General features: G+C 41.5%; 1 protein-coding gene across 1 annotated transcript; it reads left to right on the forward strand.

Annotated features, from left to right (window-relative positions):
• The first annotated feature begins 1,867 nt into the window (after positions 1–1,867).
• gzf1 (GDNF-inducible zinc finger protein 1) lies at positions 1,868–17,296 on the forward strand. Its single transcript, XM_071522268.1, has 17 exons — positions 1,868–1,918; positions 2,455–3,503; positions 3,820–4,003; positions 4,312–4,481; positions 5,208–5,302; positions 5,721–5,888; positions 6,123–6,280; positions 7,067–7,820; positions 8,516–8,530; positions 10,594–10,608; positions 10,762–11,725; positions 12,132–12,315; positions 12,537–12,706; positions 13,889–13,983; positions 15,681–15,848; positions 16,076–16,233; positions 16,599–17,296. The coding sequence occupies exons 2-17, from the start codon at positions 2,470–2,472 to the stop codon at positions 17,268–17,270; spliced, it is 5,004 nt and encodes a 1,667-aa protein (XP_071378369.1). The 5' UTR covers positions 1,868–1,918; positions 2,455–2,469; the 3' UTR covers positions 17,271–17,296.
• Positions 17,297–18,622: the final 1,326 nt, after the last annotated feature.

An 18,622-nucleotide genomic window follows, 5' to 3' on the forward strand; every position in this document is an offset into this window, starting at 1 on the left:
ATCCGTGGTCACATTGACTTCACAGTTCAATTCATAGTAATTATTTCAGAATAATACTTTCCACCATATTAATATCTATGAAAACACTTCTGATTCTCATGAGCGTACAGTTATGGATCATTACATCTGCAGATAGTGTGCACATATTGTGTATCAGACATTTAATATGTTAATATGAATGTAAGAGAATAAATCATTGCTGCATCAGGAAGAACCAGATGTATGAAACACTGATTTATGAAATATGACCCAGTGTGTTTATTTGCATGTGTTTGCCTGTGTGTGAGAGAGAGTATTTGTGTGCCCATGCATGCATGTGTGCAAGGAGGAGAAAAACTATGTCTGCGTATAAGTGAGAGAGAGAGAGAGAGAGAGAGAGAGAGAGAGTGTGTGTGTGTGTGTGTGAGTGTGTGCGTGTGTGTGTGTGTATTGGGCAGAGGGGGTAATGTAGTAGGAGACAGGCGAACACAGTGTTCCAGGTCAGAGCTGAAAACTGCACAGCCTCTGGTCCAGAGAGCAGCATGAGTCACCGGAACAGAGCAGATTGCTAGCTTGCAGAATTCATTAAGACAAATGTAAGGTATATGGATTTCCTCTGGAAGAAAAAAAAACCCTTGGCAGCTGCAGAACAGCACCCCAGTGAATCCTCAAGTAGCTTTCCATACACCTCTGGAATGACAGCATGCATACTGAAACTGTGTTGATGATTTATGTTGGCCTGCATCTGAATGGAGTAGCTTAAATCCTTCAGCATTTTGGCATATTTTTTGAAACCATTCCCATTTTAAACTATTGGTCAGGAGCCAAAATACCTATATAGAATACTTGTGGCTTTAATGAAACTGGCTCCCAAAGCGAGACTAGTCTGTCTGGAAACTGGAAAAAAGTTTAAGAACCCCTGAAATAATGAAATGTTATAAATCAGTCAGCCGGTGGTGTCTGGACAGAAGTAACCTCACGTCTTCTATTCACCTGGAACACATTTAACAAGAAAGTGTAGGTAATGGAATTTAGATGTTATTTTCAGCGTTTTAATAACTAATCACATCTATGAATTGAATGAGTTTCCATCGTATTGGTGTTTATGTTAGCAACATAAATATAAATTTGGTTGTTAGGGATGTAGGTCAAGTTGCATTTTAGATTTGAATCCAACAATCACTAGAAGCTTTTATCATGGAGTGTCTTCTGTGCAATGGCGCCACCATGTGGACACAAGAAAGTAATGCACAACATAACAGAGAGATAATAGATAGATATGGATATTAGACTTAAGATCAGTGTTTACTTTTTTTTTTTTTATTTCATTACATTTCCCAATAACAAGTACTGTAACGGATTATTATTTCAATTTCAGCAATAATGTTACAGTTACAATACGTCATCCCCTTTTATTTATTTATTTTTTAATAAGGGGGGACATTCACTAAAGCCAGTTTAGGCAACGTTAAGAAATGGCAGAAGAGTTGACTTTAGCCAGGTGCAGGTATTCCCACTACTTTTATTTTATCTATCAAAAAGGAGTAATAATAAATAAATAATAAAGTGACATTATTACTTTGGAAAGGAGTAACAAATGATGAGTGATAAGTTCTACTTTTTGATTAACTACCCCAGCTCTGGTAGAGATACATGTGAATCTCTGAAAATCCTCCAGAATTTGTAAAACACAAAATACGTGGGCGCCGATTTTCCAGGCGTTACGCGCTTTTAGTCTATGAACTGATCCGAGGGGGGCTCTTATCGGCGATACAAGGCTTGTAAAGGCGACCCCAAAAACGAAGGACTGATCTCAAATCAGCCACCGCGGAACCGGATGTCGGTACAGAAAAAGACGAGTCTCGTTTTCGTGAGCAATTTCTACAGGAAATACCTTGCGAGTGTATTTGTGAAGGGCTGCCATTTTACCGACCTTACGGTAAGAAAACTCGTTCGTGTTGATGTGTAGCAAACTGCCACACGTTCATTCATGCACTATGTTGTCGATTAAAGTTGTATCACCGAATAGCCTCCTGTTTGTTTTCGGCTGACATTTAAAGCTAGCTAACCTAGCTTGCAGGTTATTGTGTCTAACAGGCTATCGTTAGCTTCCCAACCCTGGCAGTTAATATTATGTACACCAAAATGAAACCAAATAGATCAAATTTAGTCTCTATAAAGCTATGATTTTTGGTTTATAAGTGCACCTAATTTAGGTGAGGCTAGTTGTTTTAAGGAAGTTGCCAAACATTAAAACATTAGCTGCTCATAAGCAAGGCAGTTGGCTAATGGTAAGTATCCAGTATTTACCTAATATGAACACCTCAGTGAGTGTGTGTGGGTTTGTGTGTGTGAGAGAGAGAGCGAGAGACAAAAATAGATATACAGAGACATGCACATGACTCTCATACAAATTTAGTCAAACACACAGCTGCTGCTTTACAAGTCATCTAACCCTTTGTTGTTTTTTCTCAGCAGCACCAATGAATCATGGGTGACAGAGTGGTGCAGCTCGCCTCCAAGACCCACCATGAAAACATCCTGGGTTCTCTGCATCAGCTGCGGCTGCGAGGTCAGCTGAGTGACGTTACGGTGCAGGTAGACTACCAGGGAGAAGTGGAGGAGTTTCAGGCTCACCAGGTGATGCTTGCAGCTTCCAGTGGCTACTTCAAGAGTATTCTCCTGTCTCAGGATGCTGCTCCTGATAAATTATTACTCTCAAATATGCACACCACCGATTTCTCCAAGTTTTTGGAATTTGTGTACACCGGTAAAGTGGAGGTTGCCAGAGACAAGATTGATGACATCCGAGAAGCGGCGCTACTTTTGGACTGCAAGGATCTTTCAAAGGTTTGTGGTGAGGCCTTGAGTGCTGGAGACTCACAAGAACCTACAAAGGTTACATCTTCATTATCACAAGATGCAGAAATGGCTGAGTTGGATGGTGCAGAGACAGCACCAAGGACCAGAGGGAAGAAACAGCCTAAAAGAGTATTTCTGAAGCGGCTGCACTCTCCAAACAACTCAGAGAGAGAAGAAGACCGCTCAAAAAGGTTGAAGGCAAAAGACTCAGCCATGGATGAAGAAGCCAAGCCTGAAGAGGGAGGAGGCAGACGGCTGAGCGTTAGGCTGACAGGTCGTAAAGCCCCTCGGAGGGGTTTAAATAGTAAAAGAAAGAAGTCGTCCAATGAGGCTTTGAACAGTGTTAACCAGGAAACCAATGAAGAGACAGAGGAGAGTCAGGATGGAGCTCAACCTAAGACTCGGCCAGAGAGACAGGCTGAGAAGGGAGAAGAGTTTTCGTTGGAAATGCCAGCCTCTGATGTTGATGATGGGGAGGAGGAGGAGGAGGAGGAGGATGTGCTGAATGATGACCCTGACGACCCTTTATACTTGTCTCTGGAGGAGGAGAAAAAGGAGGGGGAGTCCCAGAGGACATTAAAAAAAACATCCAAGGCCCAGTTCCAGTGTGATAAATGCCAGCGGACCTTCCACTATGAGAGAAGCTACTTGAAGCACATCAGGTGGGACATAATCCTGTTCCATGTGTTGAGTTTGATTGATTTTCCAATCCAGGATTGCATCATGGCACCATGTTAAAATACAGTCACCCTTCCAGTGGCTTTATGATATAGTGATTTATTAGGTGTTTGGGAGGAGCACCTCTGTAAGAGCTGGGCTCTGTGTGCGCCTTTGTTTGTGTATTCATTTGTTCATGTGTAACACTTCTTGGCATACACAGTGCTTGGGGGAATTACGTTATGCACTGTTAAAGTTATGTTCACAGTTTAGCTTTTGGCTTCTGTTAATGCTGCAACCTGTGACTGCTCTCTTGGCCAGTACGTACCATGGAGTAAAAGCAGAAGTCATCTATCGCTGTGAGACCTGCCAGCAGACCTTTGCTAACCGTGGCAACCTGAAGATCCACGAGAAGCACGTCCACAACGATGAGAGGCTCTTCACCTGCCAAGTCTGCTCCAAGACCTTCAAACGCAAGAAGGATGTTATTCGCCACCAACGGCAGGTGAGCATTAATGAAATGACTCATTTCTTCCCCCGCACCTCCTGTATCTAAAAACATACACATACATAAATAAATTATTGCCATCATAATTAGTATGTGAATATTCATGTTATACACACAATTGCAGTATTTTCATACACTACATCTACTTCACTGATGTGATTCTATTTCTTGCTTATAATGAAACCCTTCATTGTGGACACAATGCGTATGTGTTAATCTTTAATGAAGATTCTTGTTATCCTACATGTTTCTCATTATTTCCTGATTGGGCATTCTTTCATAATCACATCCTTGCTGCTGCCCAGGTACATGAGCGTAACAGAATGCGACATGTGTGTCCGGACTGTGGAAAGACACTCAGCTCCAAAACTGCTCTGTTGCTGCATGAGAGAACACACACAGGCGCCAAGCCCTTTGAGTGCACCGACTGTGGGGCCAAGTTTAGCCAGAACTCTGCGCTCAAGATGCACCGCAGGTACTGAGTTATGCTGTATACTCTTTGATGATGACCAATCAAATGAAACTTAAAGTGGGGCTACAGTTTTCTAGAGGTTAAAGTGGGCTTGTGACTGAAAGGTCGCAGGTTTTAATCTCAAGATCGGCTGGGAACTGTGGCTGGGTTGAAGTGAAGGAGTAATGCTCTTCCATCCTTGACCAAGACATGTAGTGTCCAACTGCTTCAGTGGGGTGTTCAACAGTAGAGGACTGGTTTCACTGGGCAACCCAGGCAGGGCATTGCTGCAAAATGGCATGTATATTCAGTAGACTTTCCCTGGATAAATAAAGTTTTTAAATAATCTAATCATGCAACATAGCAGCATTCCATGTATAGTATATGCCACACAATATACTGGTTCAAAGGGGAATGCCACTCAAATTATCCCTATGGTCCATTCATTTGTGAACATAAACAGTTCTTTGCCAGAGCCAAAAACCAGGGAGGCTTGAAATCATGACGTCATCAGCAGCCTGAAGGTGCTGCATTGGTAATGAATGGGAGACCATTTGGAGGAGTCTGAATGTTAATTAGAGCCTCATGAGTTTTATGGTATAGCAAAGCCATTAATTATGAACTTTCTTATTTCTGGCTATGCCAGTAGTGGATGTTCACTTTTTCATACTCATAACATACTTATAACATAGATGAGAGCTGAAATCCAGTTCCATCCCCCTTCACTGTTGTTTGTTTCTCAATATTTAGGACCCACACAGGAGAGAAGCCATTTGCTTGTGACCAATGTGATGCCAGGTTCACTCAGAAACACATGCTGGCCTATCATAAGAGATCCCACACAGGTCAGTATGATAGTAATAACTGTTTACTGTATAACTGTTTTGGAAATGTTAATTTCCAGAATACTACAAAACTCACCACCTGAGTTTAGCATTCACCTTATCTAAAATATAGGATCTGGTCGTAAAAGTGTCATTTTGTGCAATGTGTTAACCTTTTTTCAAGACAGTTTCAAAGAAGAGACTAGTTCACCTAATATGAATTAATTGCCACCTATTTTTTATTTTATTTTTTTTATTGGTATTTTCTGAAATTTCAAAGGCATTTTTGCCCCGAGCCCATGTTCATTTCTAACCCACTTCTGAAGAGACTTGTTTGAAGTGGGCCTTATTGACTGAGAATTGATCAATAAGTGCAGATGAAGATAAGGCTATCTACACATACCAAACTAAACATTATCAACTTGTTTTATCTTGCTAGGTGAAAAGCCTTTTATGTGCGAGGCCTGTGGGAAAAGCTTTGCATCCAAAGAATACCTGAGACACCACTCCAACATCCACACTGGCTCCAAGCCATACAAATGCGAACAGTGTGGCCGAGGCTTCGCTCAGAGAAATTCCCTCCATCAGCATTTAAAAATACACACAGGTAATTGGTGTAAAACTTCCGCCTGTATAGGGCAGGAAGCATCAACGTATATGTTCTTATTTGCACTGAGGCATAAGCAGGTTTTCAGCTGAGAAATGAGTTGTGGTCTTATCCTCAGTGCTCTTCCCTTCCTCACTGTTCTCCCCTTGAAAGTGTTTGAACTCTAGTACTAATGTGCCATTCTTGCTGTAATATATGTGTGTGTATGTGTGTTCCCTCTCCGGTGATTGTTAGGTGAGCGTCCGTACAGCTGTAAAGACTGTGAGAAGCAGTTCACCCAGCTCAATGCCCTCCAGAGGCACCAGCGCATTCACACAGGAGAGAAACCCTACATGTGTGGTCTCTGTAACCGCACCTTCACAGACAAATCTACCGTCCGCAGGCACACTATGGTGAGCAAGGCAGACCTTACTATAGCAATACTACCAGAGGGGGTGATTTTAACTGTGATTATTGGTACAACATTGGTAAAACTCATACTGTCAGCAGTGCCAAAGTAACCACAATTAAAGTAAAGAACATCCTTAAGGGTATTAGGGGTTTATATAAACTGGTTACCAATGCTTGGGTACCATTTGTCAAATTTTGTTCAGAGTTATATACTGTACATAGAGTACATGGGAATAACACAGGAGAAAACAAGAAAGATGGCAAACTAGCTCACTGGTTGCAGTAACAGGAACGAGTGAAGCACGGCTAACCACAGTTTGTGGGAAGTATCAGCATTACCATATTGTTGAATATTCTTTGACCCATCAGACTGCTTCGGTGAAAATACGTGTTACATAAGACAAATTCAGCATCCATACATTTGATTCACTGGGAGGCTGCCTGAGCGCATTCACATAAATGCTTATGCTTATACAGCGCAATTGCTAATTCAAGCTCCTCAGGAATGGAGTTTTTTAATCAGAATGGTTCATTATGCTTTGTGTAGTATAGTTTATGGTTGAAGTGCTGCTTATTAGTATATATTTTTACCGCAGTGCCTCTTTGATAAACCAGTAATTTCAGCAGTCTGAGGTTTGCATAAATGAGGCTTGATTTTAGTTTGCCTAAGCAACCCAAGTTTTTCAAACTTGTTGCAGTTATGGAATATAATTCAAAAGGATGCTCTCCATTCTTTATTGTCCCTTGTTTATTATTGCAAGAATAACATCAGCTTTTGTAATCCCCAGACTCATGACACAGATGCCCCCTGGAAGAACTACCTGGTGGTGCTGGAGGGAAATGTGGAGGGGAAGAAACCCAAAGCTCCGGCCAAGGGGAAAGCAGAAAAAGCAGGAGCAGGGGAGAAACAGAGCAAAGCTGGAGGTGCTGCTGTTGCTGCTGGGGGTGTGAAGGCCCAGGCTGAGGCCATAGTGGTGCCAGCTGAGCCAGTCAGTCTGTCAGCCGATTGGACCAGTCATGGCACCATTGCCCTGGTCAGTCACGGCGCTCTGGGCGGGATCACAGTCATCCACACCGAGGTGCCGCCGGGGACCCAGATCCAGCCCATCGTCACCACCGACAGCACAGGAGCCAGCGTCATTTCCATAGATGGCTCGGCCATTTCCGTCCCCTTCTCCCTGCCTGTCTCCATGGCTCACTCTATCCCCATGTCCTCCGCAGCCTCCTCCTCGATCTCTGTACCCGTCTCCCTCACTGTTCCTGTCTCTGAAGCCACGTTGGCCTCAGTTTCAGAGACGGCCACTGTGTCAACGTCATCTGTCCTGGAAGCTGCTGTTTCACAGACCATTTTGGCTCCAGTTTCAGAGACTGAGGTTGCTCCTGAGACGGACATTTTGGAGCCTGATATTCAAACAGTGATTGTCCTTGAGAAGCATTGTGGCACAGAACAGACAGCTGCTGTCTCAAGTGATGGACAGCAAAGGACAGCAGAAGACACAAGTATTGAGGAGGCTGAAGGAGCTTCAGCTGAAGACACTGTGTAGAGGATTCATTTGTGTAGGGGGTTTAAAACCCATTTCACTTCTTCTTGTCAAGTTATTTTGTGTCTTGTACCTGGTGGTGGCTCTTAGTGTAGTTGTTGGACGCTGATAATGCCTGAATGTGTCTTTTGACTGTGTGATGTTTTGTCATTCTGGCAAAAATCAAATACTTCATTGTGAATCAACCTTGATTAGTGTTTATCACTCTCTTGCAACATCATTGTATTCATTGAAAATCCCAAGAATCTGTTGAGCTTTCGGCACATTTTTTAAGCCGCCAGGTGTACAATCTCGAAAGCTTAATGTAATTAGTATTCGCTTCATATAAGTATTTTGTAATATATGGAATCCGGCATGCATATCACACAACTGTTAGATCATATACAATAAAAAATAAATAGAGCAAATGGCGATTCAATATGTATGATAATGTCACTGTTTTAGAGGTGAAGTCAAGAGCAGCACAGTGGAAGCGTCAGCTGGGTTTTATCTTTATTATTGTCCATTCGCACAAGCATACAGATCAAATCAAAGGTCCACTGTTGTTCCATCTGGAAGAAGCTTGATATGTAGGGTGACTGACCCTTTAGTAAAAACTTTGGTCTGGCTCACACTAGCATCAAAGTCAGTGGATGTAGATGCTCCTGGTGATTTGTTTACCATGTCTCTATATTGCCCTCATTTGTGGTTTTGCAGGTGCACCTAATTTAGGTAAGTACAGTTTCCAAACATTAAAACATTAGAACATTAGCTGCCTCTTATGCCGTTGAGCAAGGCAGTTAGTTAGCCTTGTGTGTGTGTGTGTGTGTGTTGGGCAGAGGGGTACTGTAGGAGACAGGCGAACACAGTGTTCCAGGTCAGAGCTGAAAACTGCACAGCCTCTGGTCCAGAGAGCAGCATGAGTCACCGGAACAGAGCAGATTGCTAGCTTGCAGAATTCATTAAGACAAATGTAAGGTATATGGATTTCCTCTGGAAGAAAAACAAAAACCTTGGCAGCTGCAGAACAGCACCCCAGTGAATCCTCAAGTAGCTTTCCATACACCTCTGGAATGACAGCATGCATACTGAAACTGTGTTGATGATTTATGTTGGCCTGCATCTGAATGGAGTAGCTTAAATCCTTCAGCATTTTGGCATATTTTTTTGAAACCATTCCCATACAACTATAAGGCTGTTTCTTAACTATTGGCTAGAATACTTGAACATTTAATGAGGCTGGCACTCAGAACAAGACTGCTACTTAGTTTGGAAACTGAAAAAGTTTAATAACCCTTGAACTTGGGAAATGTTGTTAAATTAAATTAGATTAGTGAAATTCACTTAGGCTACTTAAATTAGTAGGCTGGTGGTGTCTTGGCAGAAGTAAACCCATTTCAGATGGGCCGCATTTGACAAGAAAATGCAGGTAATGGAATTAGGATTTTGATGCTAACTAATCACATCTGTAAATTGACTCAGTTTCCATCATATTTGGTGTTTACAGAGTAAGTAACATACAGTAAATGTAATTTGGATGCTGAGGATAGCCTATAGGCCAAGTTGCAAAACAATCAAGCTTTTATCATGTTTTGTCCTCTGTGCAGTGGTGCCACGTGGACACGAGAAAGTAATGTACACTAAACACATTAGATATTGGATTTTAGAGAGATCAATGTCGTGTGGTAACAAGAATCAGTAATGTCATTACTTTCCCCCGTAAGTAGCGCAACGAATAACGATTTTATTGACTGGCTGAATTGATTGAATTTTGTTTTGACAAATTAACACATGTTCCTCAGACAGAAGATAGCCTATACTTGCATTAAAAGAAAAAAAAAGGTCAGGATAACACTATAAAGGCATTGTGGTCCTTTGGGGAAGATGGAAAGGGCTTTCGAATGGAGCATGGCAGCAGATGAAAAATGAAAAATGAAAATGAAAAACTTCTGCGTGTTTGCCAACTGAGCTCATTTCCAGGCTAGAAGTCCGGTTGATCTTGTTGATTTCTAATTAAATAAACTAGCGACAAAAAGATGTTACTCACTGATAACTGCAAAAAACGATGTTTATAATACTACTTTTAATTTATCCGGGGAGCTTGAGACTTTTGATTGCTGGCAGTCTAGTCTTCCGGATTTGTTTACGTTGCTATGGTTACAGTTCTACAACGGTGTAACCTCATATTGCATGGATCCTCGATACAGAGAGACCGTTATTGCAAAACCAGCACCTTCAGTAAGATCAGTACCTTGGTTCCTGGTTCACCCTATGAGTTCACCCTCTCGAGGTTATTTTGTGACAATAACAGGCTCTGTAGTTTATCTCTTATGTGTGGGTTATGCGGGTGTTGTCCATAAACTGATCCAGGGGCGTTTTCATTAGTGATACAAGGCTTGTAAAGGGGACCGCTATAAATGAAGTACTGATCTCAAATCAGCCACCACGGAACCGGATGTCGTTACAGAAAGAGACGAGTCTCGTTTTCGGGAGCAATTTCTGTGTTTTGTGAAGGGCTGCAGTTTTACCGAGCTTACGGTAAGAGTAAAAGTTGGTCGTGGTTTTTAAGTTTCACAGAATAGCGTATTGTTTGTTGTGGGCTGACAGTGTTAGCTAATCTAGCTTGCTAGCTATTGTGTCTGAAGCTAACGTTAGCTTCGCAACCCTAGCAGTTTACATTATTTACACCAAAAATCACATCATATGGATCAACATCAAAGTCAGTGGATGTAGCTAGATGCTCCTGGGGATTCGTTTACCATGTCTCTATATTGCCCTCATTTGTGGTTTTGCAGGTGCACCTAATTTAGGTGAGAACAGTTTCCAAAACATTAGAACATTAGCTGCCTCTTGTGCCGTTGAGCAAGGCAGTTAGTAAGACAGAGAAAGTGTAATAGACACATGCACATGATTGCTAAACCAGACCCCCCATACATATTGTTGTTTTTCTCAGCAGCACCAATGAATCATGGGTGACAGAGTGGTGCAGCTCGCCTCCAAGACCCACCATGAAAACATCCTGGGTTCTCTGCATCAGCTGCGGCTGCGAGGTCAGCTGAGTGACGTTACGGTGCAGGTAGACTATCAGGGAGAAGTGGAGGAGTTTCAGGCTCACCAGGTGATGCTTGCAGCTTCCAGTGGCTACTTCAAGAGTATTCTCCTGTCTCAGGATGCTGCTCCTGATAAATTATTACTCTCAAATATGCACACCACCGATTTCTCCAAGTTTTTGGAATTTGTGTACACCGGTAAAGTGGAGGTTGCCAGAGACAAGATTGATGACATCCGAGAAGCGGCGCTACTTCTGGACTGCAAGGATCTTTCAAAGGTTTGTGGTGAGGCCTTGAGTGCTGGAGACTCACAAGAACCTACAAAGGTTACATCTTCATTATCACAAGATGCAGAAATGGCTGACTTGGATGGTGCAGAGACAGCACCAAGGACCAGAGGGAAGAAACAGCCTAAAAGAGTATTTCTGAAGCGGCTGCGCTCTCCAAACAGCTCAGAAAGAGAAGAAGACCGCTCAAAAAGGTTGAAGGCAAAAGACTCAGCCATGGATGAAGAAGAAGCCAAACCTGAAGAGGGAGGAGGCAGACGGCTGAGCGTTAGGCTGATAGGTCGTAAAGTCCACGCAAACACCAATGAAGAGACAGAGGAGAGTCAGAATGGAGCTCAACTTAAGACTCGGCCAGAGAGACAGGCTGAGATTTTGTTGGAAATGCCAGCCTCTGATGTTGATGAGGGGGAGGAGGAGGAGGAGGATGTGCCGAACGACGACCCTGACGACCCCTTGTACTTGTCTCTGGAGGAGGAGAAGAAGGAGGGGGAGTCCCAGAGGACATTAAAAAGAACATCCAAGGCCCAGTTCCAGTGTGGGAAGTGCCAGTGCACCTTCCACTATGAGAGAAGCTACTTGAAGCACATCAGGTGGGACATAATTCTGCTCCATGTGTTCCGTTTGATTGATGAATATATGAATTATGTTCCCTAACTGGAACTGAATGTTGTTTTTTTTTCATTCTGAAATGTATTGTCTAATTTGAGATCGTTAAACATTTGCTTACATTTGTAATGTTTGTAAACACTGGTGCAAAATAGACGTGTTTTGAATTATGATGGGTTAAGAAGTTTCTCAAAGCCTTATTTGCCATCTACAACTCAAACTCTTCAAGAATGTATGTGTCAAATATACCCAGGATTTAGATGGTCAAAAATTGCTAGTAATTGCTAAATAGTTGTATCTATAAGGGGTATGTTCCATGATCATAAATATGTATCTAAAGACCATTTGGCTTCTGTTAATTCTGCAACCTGTCACTGCTCTCTCCACCAGTACATACCATGAAGTGAAAGCAGAAGTCACTTATTGCTGTGACACCTGCCAGCAGACCTTCTCTAACCATGACAACCTGAAGATCCACGAGAAGCACGTCCACAACGATGAGAGGCTCTTCGCCTGCCAAGTCTGCACCAAGACCTTCAAACGCAAGAAGGATGTTGTCCACCACCAACGGCAGGTGAGGATTAAAGGAAAAATCCAGCTATTGGCGATGTATCTTGCATTTCTGGACCCCTTTCCTGTGTGCAGTTCTGGATATTGAGCATCAAAGATTTGACATACCATCTCCTTTCCTAAATATTTAACCCCAAATCGTAAAAAAAAATATAACACCACACGACACACGACTAATTCCTGAGTTGGGCATCCTTCCATAATTTCATCCCTGCTGCTGCCCAGGTACATGAAGGTGGCAGACTGCGACATGTGTGTCCGGACTGTGGAAAGACACTCAGCTCCAAAGCTGCCCTGTTGCTGCATGAGAGAACACACACGGGTATCAAGCCCTTTGAGTGCACCGACTGTGGGGCCAAGTTTACCCAGAACTCTGCTCTCAAGAAACACCACAGGTACTGAGCTATATTGTACTCTGATGATAAAACTAAACTCTGATCAAATGAAACAAAAACTGGGGCAACAGTAACCAAGACGTTTGGGAGATGTGAGGGAACAAGCAACACTCTCCCCTCCTTGACCAAGACACTTAGGCCCAGATTCACTAAAAGATTGTGCAGGGAAGAGCATATGCTATATCAAAATGACCAAATCATAATAGTTATTTGTAGGTGAGCCCATGCAAATCAAGATTGCAGCCAATTCAGTAACACTTCACAAAACAAACTGCCCTTAATTATTGTAATCTATATAGGATCCTTTGAAAGGTGCTGTAAAGATTTAATGCCAAGAGATTTGGCCATTCAGAATGGCTGCTATATCATTGCTGGAAGATGTATGCATTGCTGGCAAGTCAGGCGAGCAAGGGAGAAGGTATCCCATCCTAGAATTATTATTGTTTTATAATTTAAATGCTTTCTTTTTTTCACACTTTTTTCCTTTCTTCACTTGTTTGTTGTATTATGTTGCTTCATTTTGTCATTTTAAATTAAAATGCCAATGAATATATCCTTGAAAAAAAATAAAAAATGCTCAAGAAAATGCTCCAATTAAAAAATGCTCAAGAAAATGCTCCAATTAAAAAATGCTCCAAGGGTGCTTTAGGGTGCAAGCCTTGGTGGATTAGTCTTAAAGCTGAAGCATGCTACTTGCGCTTGCAGCTGGTGATGGACCACCTATGATCCATGTCAGTCCAATCATCAATTGTGAACAGAAATAATTTTTTCCAAGAGCCAGAAACCAGAGAGCCAAGGCTTGAATCTGTGATGTCATCAACAGCCTGAAGGTGCCGCATTGATAATGAATAGGAGACATTTCTGAGGAGTCTGAATGTTAATTTGAGCTTTTCCTCCCTCCCTATAAGTTTTATTTTATAGCAACGCCACCAATTCTAGACTACAAAATGTGCACATATCCCCACATATGCCTTTTCTTTATCTATCCACTTAGATCAATATTATTGAGTTGATTCTCAGTAGAACTCTAAAATAGGTGACAGATTATGGAGAAGGACAAACACTGCTCCCTTATTTGTGGCTATGACAGGTGAATGTTAACTTATACATACTCATGGCATATTTATAACATAGACGAGGACTGAAATTCAGTTCAATTCCCCTTCATTGTTTTCAATATAGGACCCACACAGGAGAGAAGCCGTTTGCTTGTGACCAGTGTGATGCCAGGTTCACTCACAGGTACATGCTGTCCTATCATAAGAGATCTCACACAGGTAAGTATGATTAGTAATAATAAAAAAACTGCAATGTGAAAGTTAATAGCCAAAATGCTGCATATACACTTTTGAAAAAAAAAGAAAAGAAAATCACAACCTGATTTTATCATTCAGTTTGTCTAAAATGTAGAGGATCGGTTCAGTATTATTAAGTAAAGTATTATCATTTTGTCAGTCAAGGATGTAATATAAAATTCAAGTTTCAAAGAAGAGACCAGTTGTGTCGCTGAGGTTCACAGCTATATGGAATATACCACACTCATTTCTGAGGAGTAATATTTTAATTTTTGAGGTTTGGGTCACAGTGTATTAAGGCTGGGTATCATTTGAAAATTTCTGTACTGGTAATTTTTTTGATACCTATGTTGAATTAAAGCTTATTATGTAATGTAAAGTTTTTGACTACTATGTAATTTGTGCCATTAGTTTTCCCAACTAAATGATTTAAACTCTTAAATGTGAAATTTACTATGTATTTATCTTTTCTTCTTCACTTTAACAGTAAACAGTACAAAAATGAACTAGTCAAAACTATCAGATTTAAAGACCTTATAACTATTAAAACTATTTGATAGGTTAGATTTTAAATATTTAGAACTATACCCCTCTCCAGACATTAGTATTATCAGTGGAGGTTGGTAATTTTATTTTGCCCATGCACATCAGCAATGTCAGCTAGTCATCTGGATGGTAAAATAATTTCCTGGGGAACCGTGGTAATCCAGGGATGCACAGTACAGCAAAACTGACAAAGCTCTCTTCAAGTGGTTCTATATCATCGTAATGCCAGATGCAGCAGCTCCTGCACTCATTTCCACTATTTTCTCTATTTTTCCTGGCACCAAACTGTGCTTAAATGCACTCTCATCCTGTTATTGCTTATTTTAATGTGTATTTTATTTGTGTGCTTCTATTCTTTTTCCCTGCTGAATCGTTTTACTTTTGATGCTGCAACCGACCTAGTTTCCCCAGGAGAATCAATAAAGTTTCATCTCATCTAAAGAGTGATGCTGCTCTAACCCGCCGCTGGTTATACAGCCTTTGTAATCCAGATGCCAGATGCGCAAGTCGGTAATTGCGTCAAACACCAGATGTCGATGTGGACGGGATTAAAATTACCCGAGGACATCAGAGTTAGCTCTAAATACAGCAAGTTAATTTAAGACGGAAGTTTTACTGAAGTAGTCAGAGAATCACTGACATGTTTGTTCTGGACAGGACAAATTTCCTGTGGTTCTGAGGTAAAAAATCACCAGACTTCCCCTGGTAATACAAATGCTGTCTGTCAACAATCCTCCACATTTAGAACTATTTCAAGACTATCAAGTGCTAGTACATTTTCTATGCATTTACGTAAAATGCAGTTTAAGATGTTTTTTTGTTTTTTTCCTTTGCCTCAATTTAACATTGTGCATTATTAATGGGTTCAAATTGTTGTCAGACATGGTCATTTTCTTGTCTCAAATGCTGTCGTCAATTTTAGCAAAATGTAGCCAGACTTTGGACCATTTCTGCAACATTGTGTACTTACTTTGAGCAAACAAAGAGAAGATGTTGTGATTTGGTAGTCGGTCGTACTGACTAAACTAAGCCTTATCGACCAAGAATTATGAGTGCTAATGAAGACAAAGCTATCTACGCATACCAGACTAAAAGTGATCACATTGTTCTTTTGCTGTGTTTTGTCTTGCCAGGAGAGAAGCCTTTTATATGCAGCGCCTGCGGGAAAAGCTTTGCGACCAAAGAATACCTGAGACACCACTCAATCATCCACACCGGCTCCAAGCCGTACAAGTGCGAACAGTGTGGCCGAGGCTTCGCTCAGAAAACTTCCCTCCAGCAGCATCTAAAAACACACACGGGTAATTGCTTTAAAACAGCACAGGAAGCATTTACATATATTGAAGGCCTGGAGCCAGAGGGGCGTCAGTAGGTTTCAGCAAACTTTACAGGAGAGCCAAAACAAAGCTGAAAAATGTGCTTTCAGTGCTCTTATCTCCCTCACTGTTCTCCCCTTGAAAATATTTGCACTTCGGTACTGATGAGATTCTTAATTTTACGTGTGTATGTGTGCTCTGGTGATTATTAGGTGAGCGTCCATACAGCTGTAAAGACTGTGAGAAGCAGTTCACCCAGCTCAATGCGCTCCAGAGGCACCAGCGCATTCACACAGGAGAGAAACCCTACATGTGTGGTCTCTGTAACCGCACCTTCACAGACAAGTCTACCTTCCGTAGGCACATTATGGTGAGCAAGGCAGACGTTACTATAGTAATACCACCAGAAAGGGTGTTATTATGTGTACAACAGTGATAAATCTACAGCACGAAAGTACATACAAGTATATGCATATGCATATACAGTTCAAAAGCTAATTCGAGCCCCTCAGGAGTGTTTTTTAATCATAATGGTTCATTATGCTTTGTTTAATCTAGTTTGTGATTGAAGTGCTATTTATTGGGATATATTTTTACCACAGTGCATTTTTGTTCATTATGTCTCTTTTTAATAAACCAGTCATTTCAGCAGTTTGAGGTTTTTTGAGGTTTCTCCATTCTTTATTGTCCATTGTTTATTGTTCTAAGAATAACATCAGCTTTTGTAATCCCCAGACTCATGACACAGATGCCCCCTGGAAGAACTACCTGGTGGTGCTGGAGGGAAATGTGGAGGGGAAGAAACCCAAAGCTCCTGCCAAGGGGAAAGCAGAAAAAGCAGGAGCAGGGGAGAAACAGAGCAAAGCTGGAGGTGCTGCTGTTGCTGCTGGGGGTGTGAAGGCCCAGGCTGAGGCCATAGTGGTGCCAGCTGAGCCAGTCAGTCTGTCAGCCGATTGGACCAGTCATGGCACCATTGCCCTGGTCAGTCATGGCGCTCTGGGCGGGATCACAGTCATCCACACCGAGGTGCCGCCGGGGACCCAGATCCAGCCCATCGTCACCACCGACAGCACAGGAGCCAGCGTCATTTCCATAGATGGCTCGGCCATTTCCGTCCCCTTCTCCCTGCCTGTCTCCATGGCTCACTCTGTCCCCATGTCCTCTGCAGCCTCCTCCTCTCTCTCTGTACCTGTCTCCCTCACTGTTCCCGTCTCTGAAACCACGTTGGCTTCTGAGACTGAGGTTGCTCCAGAGACGGACATTTTGGAACCTGATATTCAGAAAATTGTTGTTGAGGATTGTGGCACAGAACAGAAAGCTGCCGTCTCAAGTGATGGACAGCAAAGGACAGCAGAGGACATAAGTATTGATGAGGCTGAGGGAGCCTCAGCTGAAGACACTGTGTAGAGGATTCATTTGAATGTAAATAACTGTATTTGGGTGTAGGGAGTTTAAAACCCATTTCACTACTCCTTGTCAAGTTATTTTGTCTTGTACCTGGTGGTGGCTGATTGTACTTGTGTGACACTAAAATGTCTGAATGTTTATTTTGACTGTGTGATGTTTTGACAGTGTCACAGGCAAAAAACAAATGCTTCATTTGTTTTGTGAATCAGCCTCGTATGTGATGAGTATCCCATTGTATTCATTGCAAGAAGCTGTTGTAGTCACATTTTTAGATTACCAAGTTTACAATCTCAAAACCTTAATCTAATTACTAAGTGCAATTAAGCAAGAGGCATGCATATCATGGAAATGTTGGATCATGTAGCCTACACTAAAATAATGAATTAAAGCAAATGACGATTCATTATATATGATGATGTCACTGTTTGAGAGCAGCACAGTAGAAGCGTCAGCTGGGTTATAATATCTTTATTATTGTCCATTCGCACAAGCATACAGATCAAATCAAAGGTCCACTGTTGTTCCTTCTGGAAGAAGCTTGATATGTAGGGTGACTGACCCTTTAGTAAAAACTTTGGTCTGGCTCACACTAGTGAATGAAACACAACACTAAACTATACACAATGACATGCTTAGCAACTGGCCATTTGGAAGGTGCACTGCACTAGTAAACCTTCAATGATAAGTTCACAACACAACACCGCACAAGATGAGTGACTGATGATGCACATTTCCTCAAGATTACTGCCTTGGAAATAAGGAGTAAGGGTTGCCTTGTCGGTGCTCTTCATTCAAAAACACATTTTTCACAGACAAACTATAAACTGCAGCTTACAGATTCAAACATTCAAAATAACATTACATTGGTAAATCCTCTCAAATATTAAAGAATAATAAAATCATAACACTATGTATAGAAAAAAAAGCATCAGTGGGTGATGATTAGGTATGTATGTTTTTTTAACAGTCTACACTTGATGCTTATCATTGCCCTTTAAGAAGAGTCTCCTCCCGTTTGTGACTATAAAATGGAAACAAATTCATTTTCACTGTGGCTGGAATGACTTGAGTTATAAGAACCACTGTGACATTGAAATTTGATTCTCCTACTGTGGGAACCCCAACAAATACAAATTAAGATAATACATTCTTGAAACCCATACACACTATGGATTGAACTTGGAATAAAACAATCATTTGTACAGCAAACTAAAAACTTAATTTGTTTTAAATATATAATGAAAACTATATAAAAAACAAGTTGCATTTGACTAACAAATGATAACTGTACAAATCATGCAGTGCTTGTTCTCAATACTAGCATCAGATTCAATACGCTTCACCACTCAGAA

This window comes from Centroberyx affinis, unplaced genomic scaffold (assembly GCF_046629955.1).
Source record: "Centroberyx affinis isolate AG114_WGS23_722 - 3 ecotype Tasmania unplaced genomic scaffold, CSIRO-AGI_Caff_v1 ptg000969l_1, whole genome shotgun sequence".
Classification (NCBI taxonomy): Eukaryota; Metazoa; Chordata; class Actinopteri; order Beryciformes; family Berycidae; genus Centroberyx; species Centroberyx affinis.

What these genes read in the sequence shown, in the direction of transcription:
- gzf1 (XM_071522268.1), top strand. Translation starts at nt 2,470, where the DNA reads ATGGGTGACAGAGTGGTGCAGCTCGCCTCCAAGACCCACCATGAAAAC. An exon ending in GCGCTCAAGATGCACCGCAG is followed by an intron (nt 4,482 to 5,207) that starts GTACTGAGTTAT and finishes CTCAATATTTAG; the next exon opens with GACCCACACAGGAGAGAAGC. An exon ending in GCATCTAAAAACACACACGG is followed by an intron (nt 15,849 to 16,075) that starts GTAATTGCTTTA and finishes GGTGATTATTAG; the next exon opens with GTGAGCGTCCATACAGCTGT.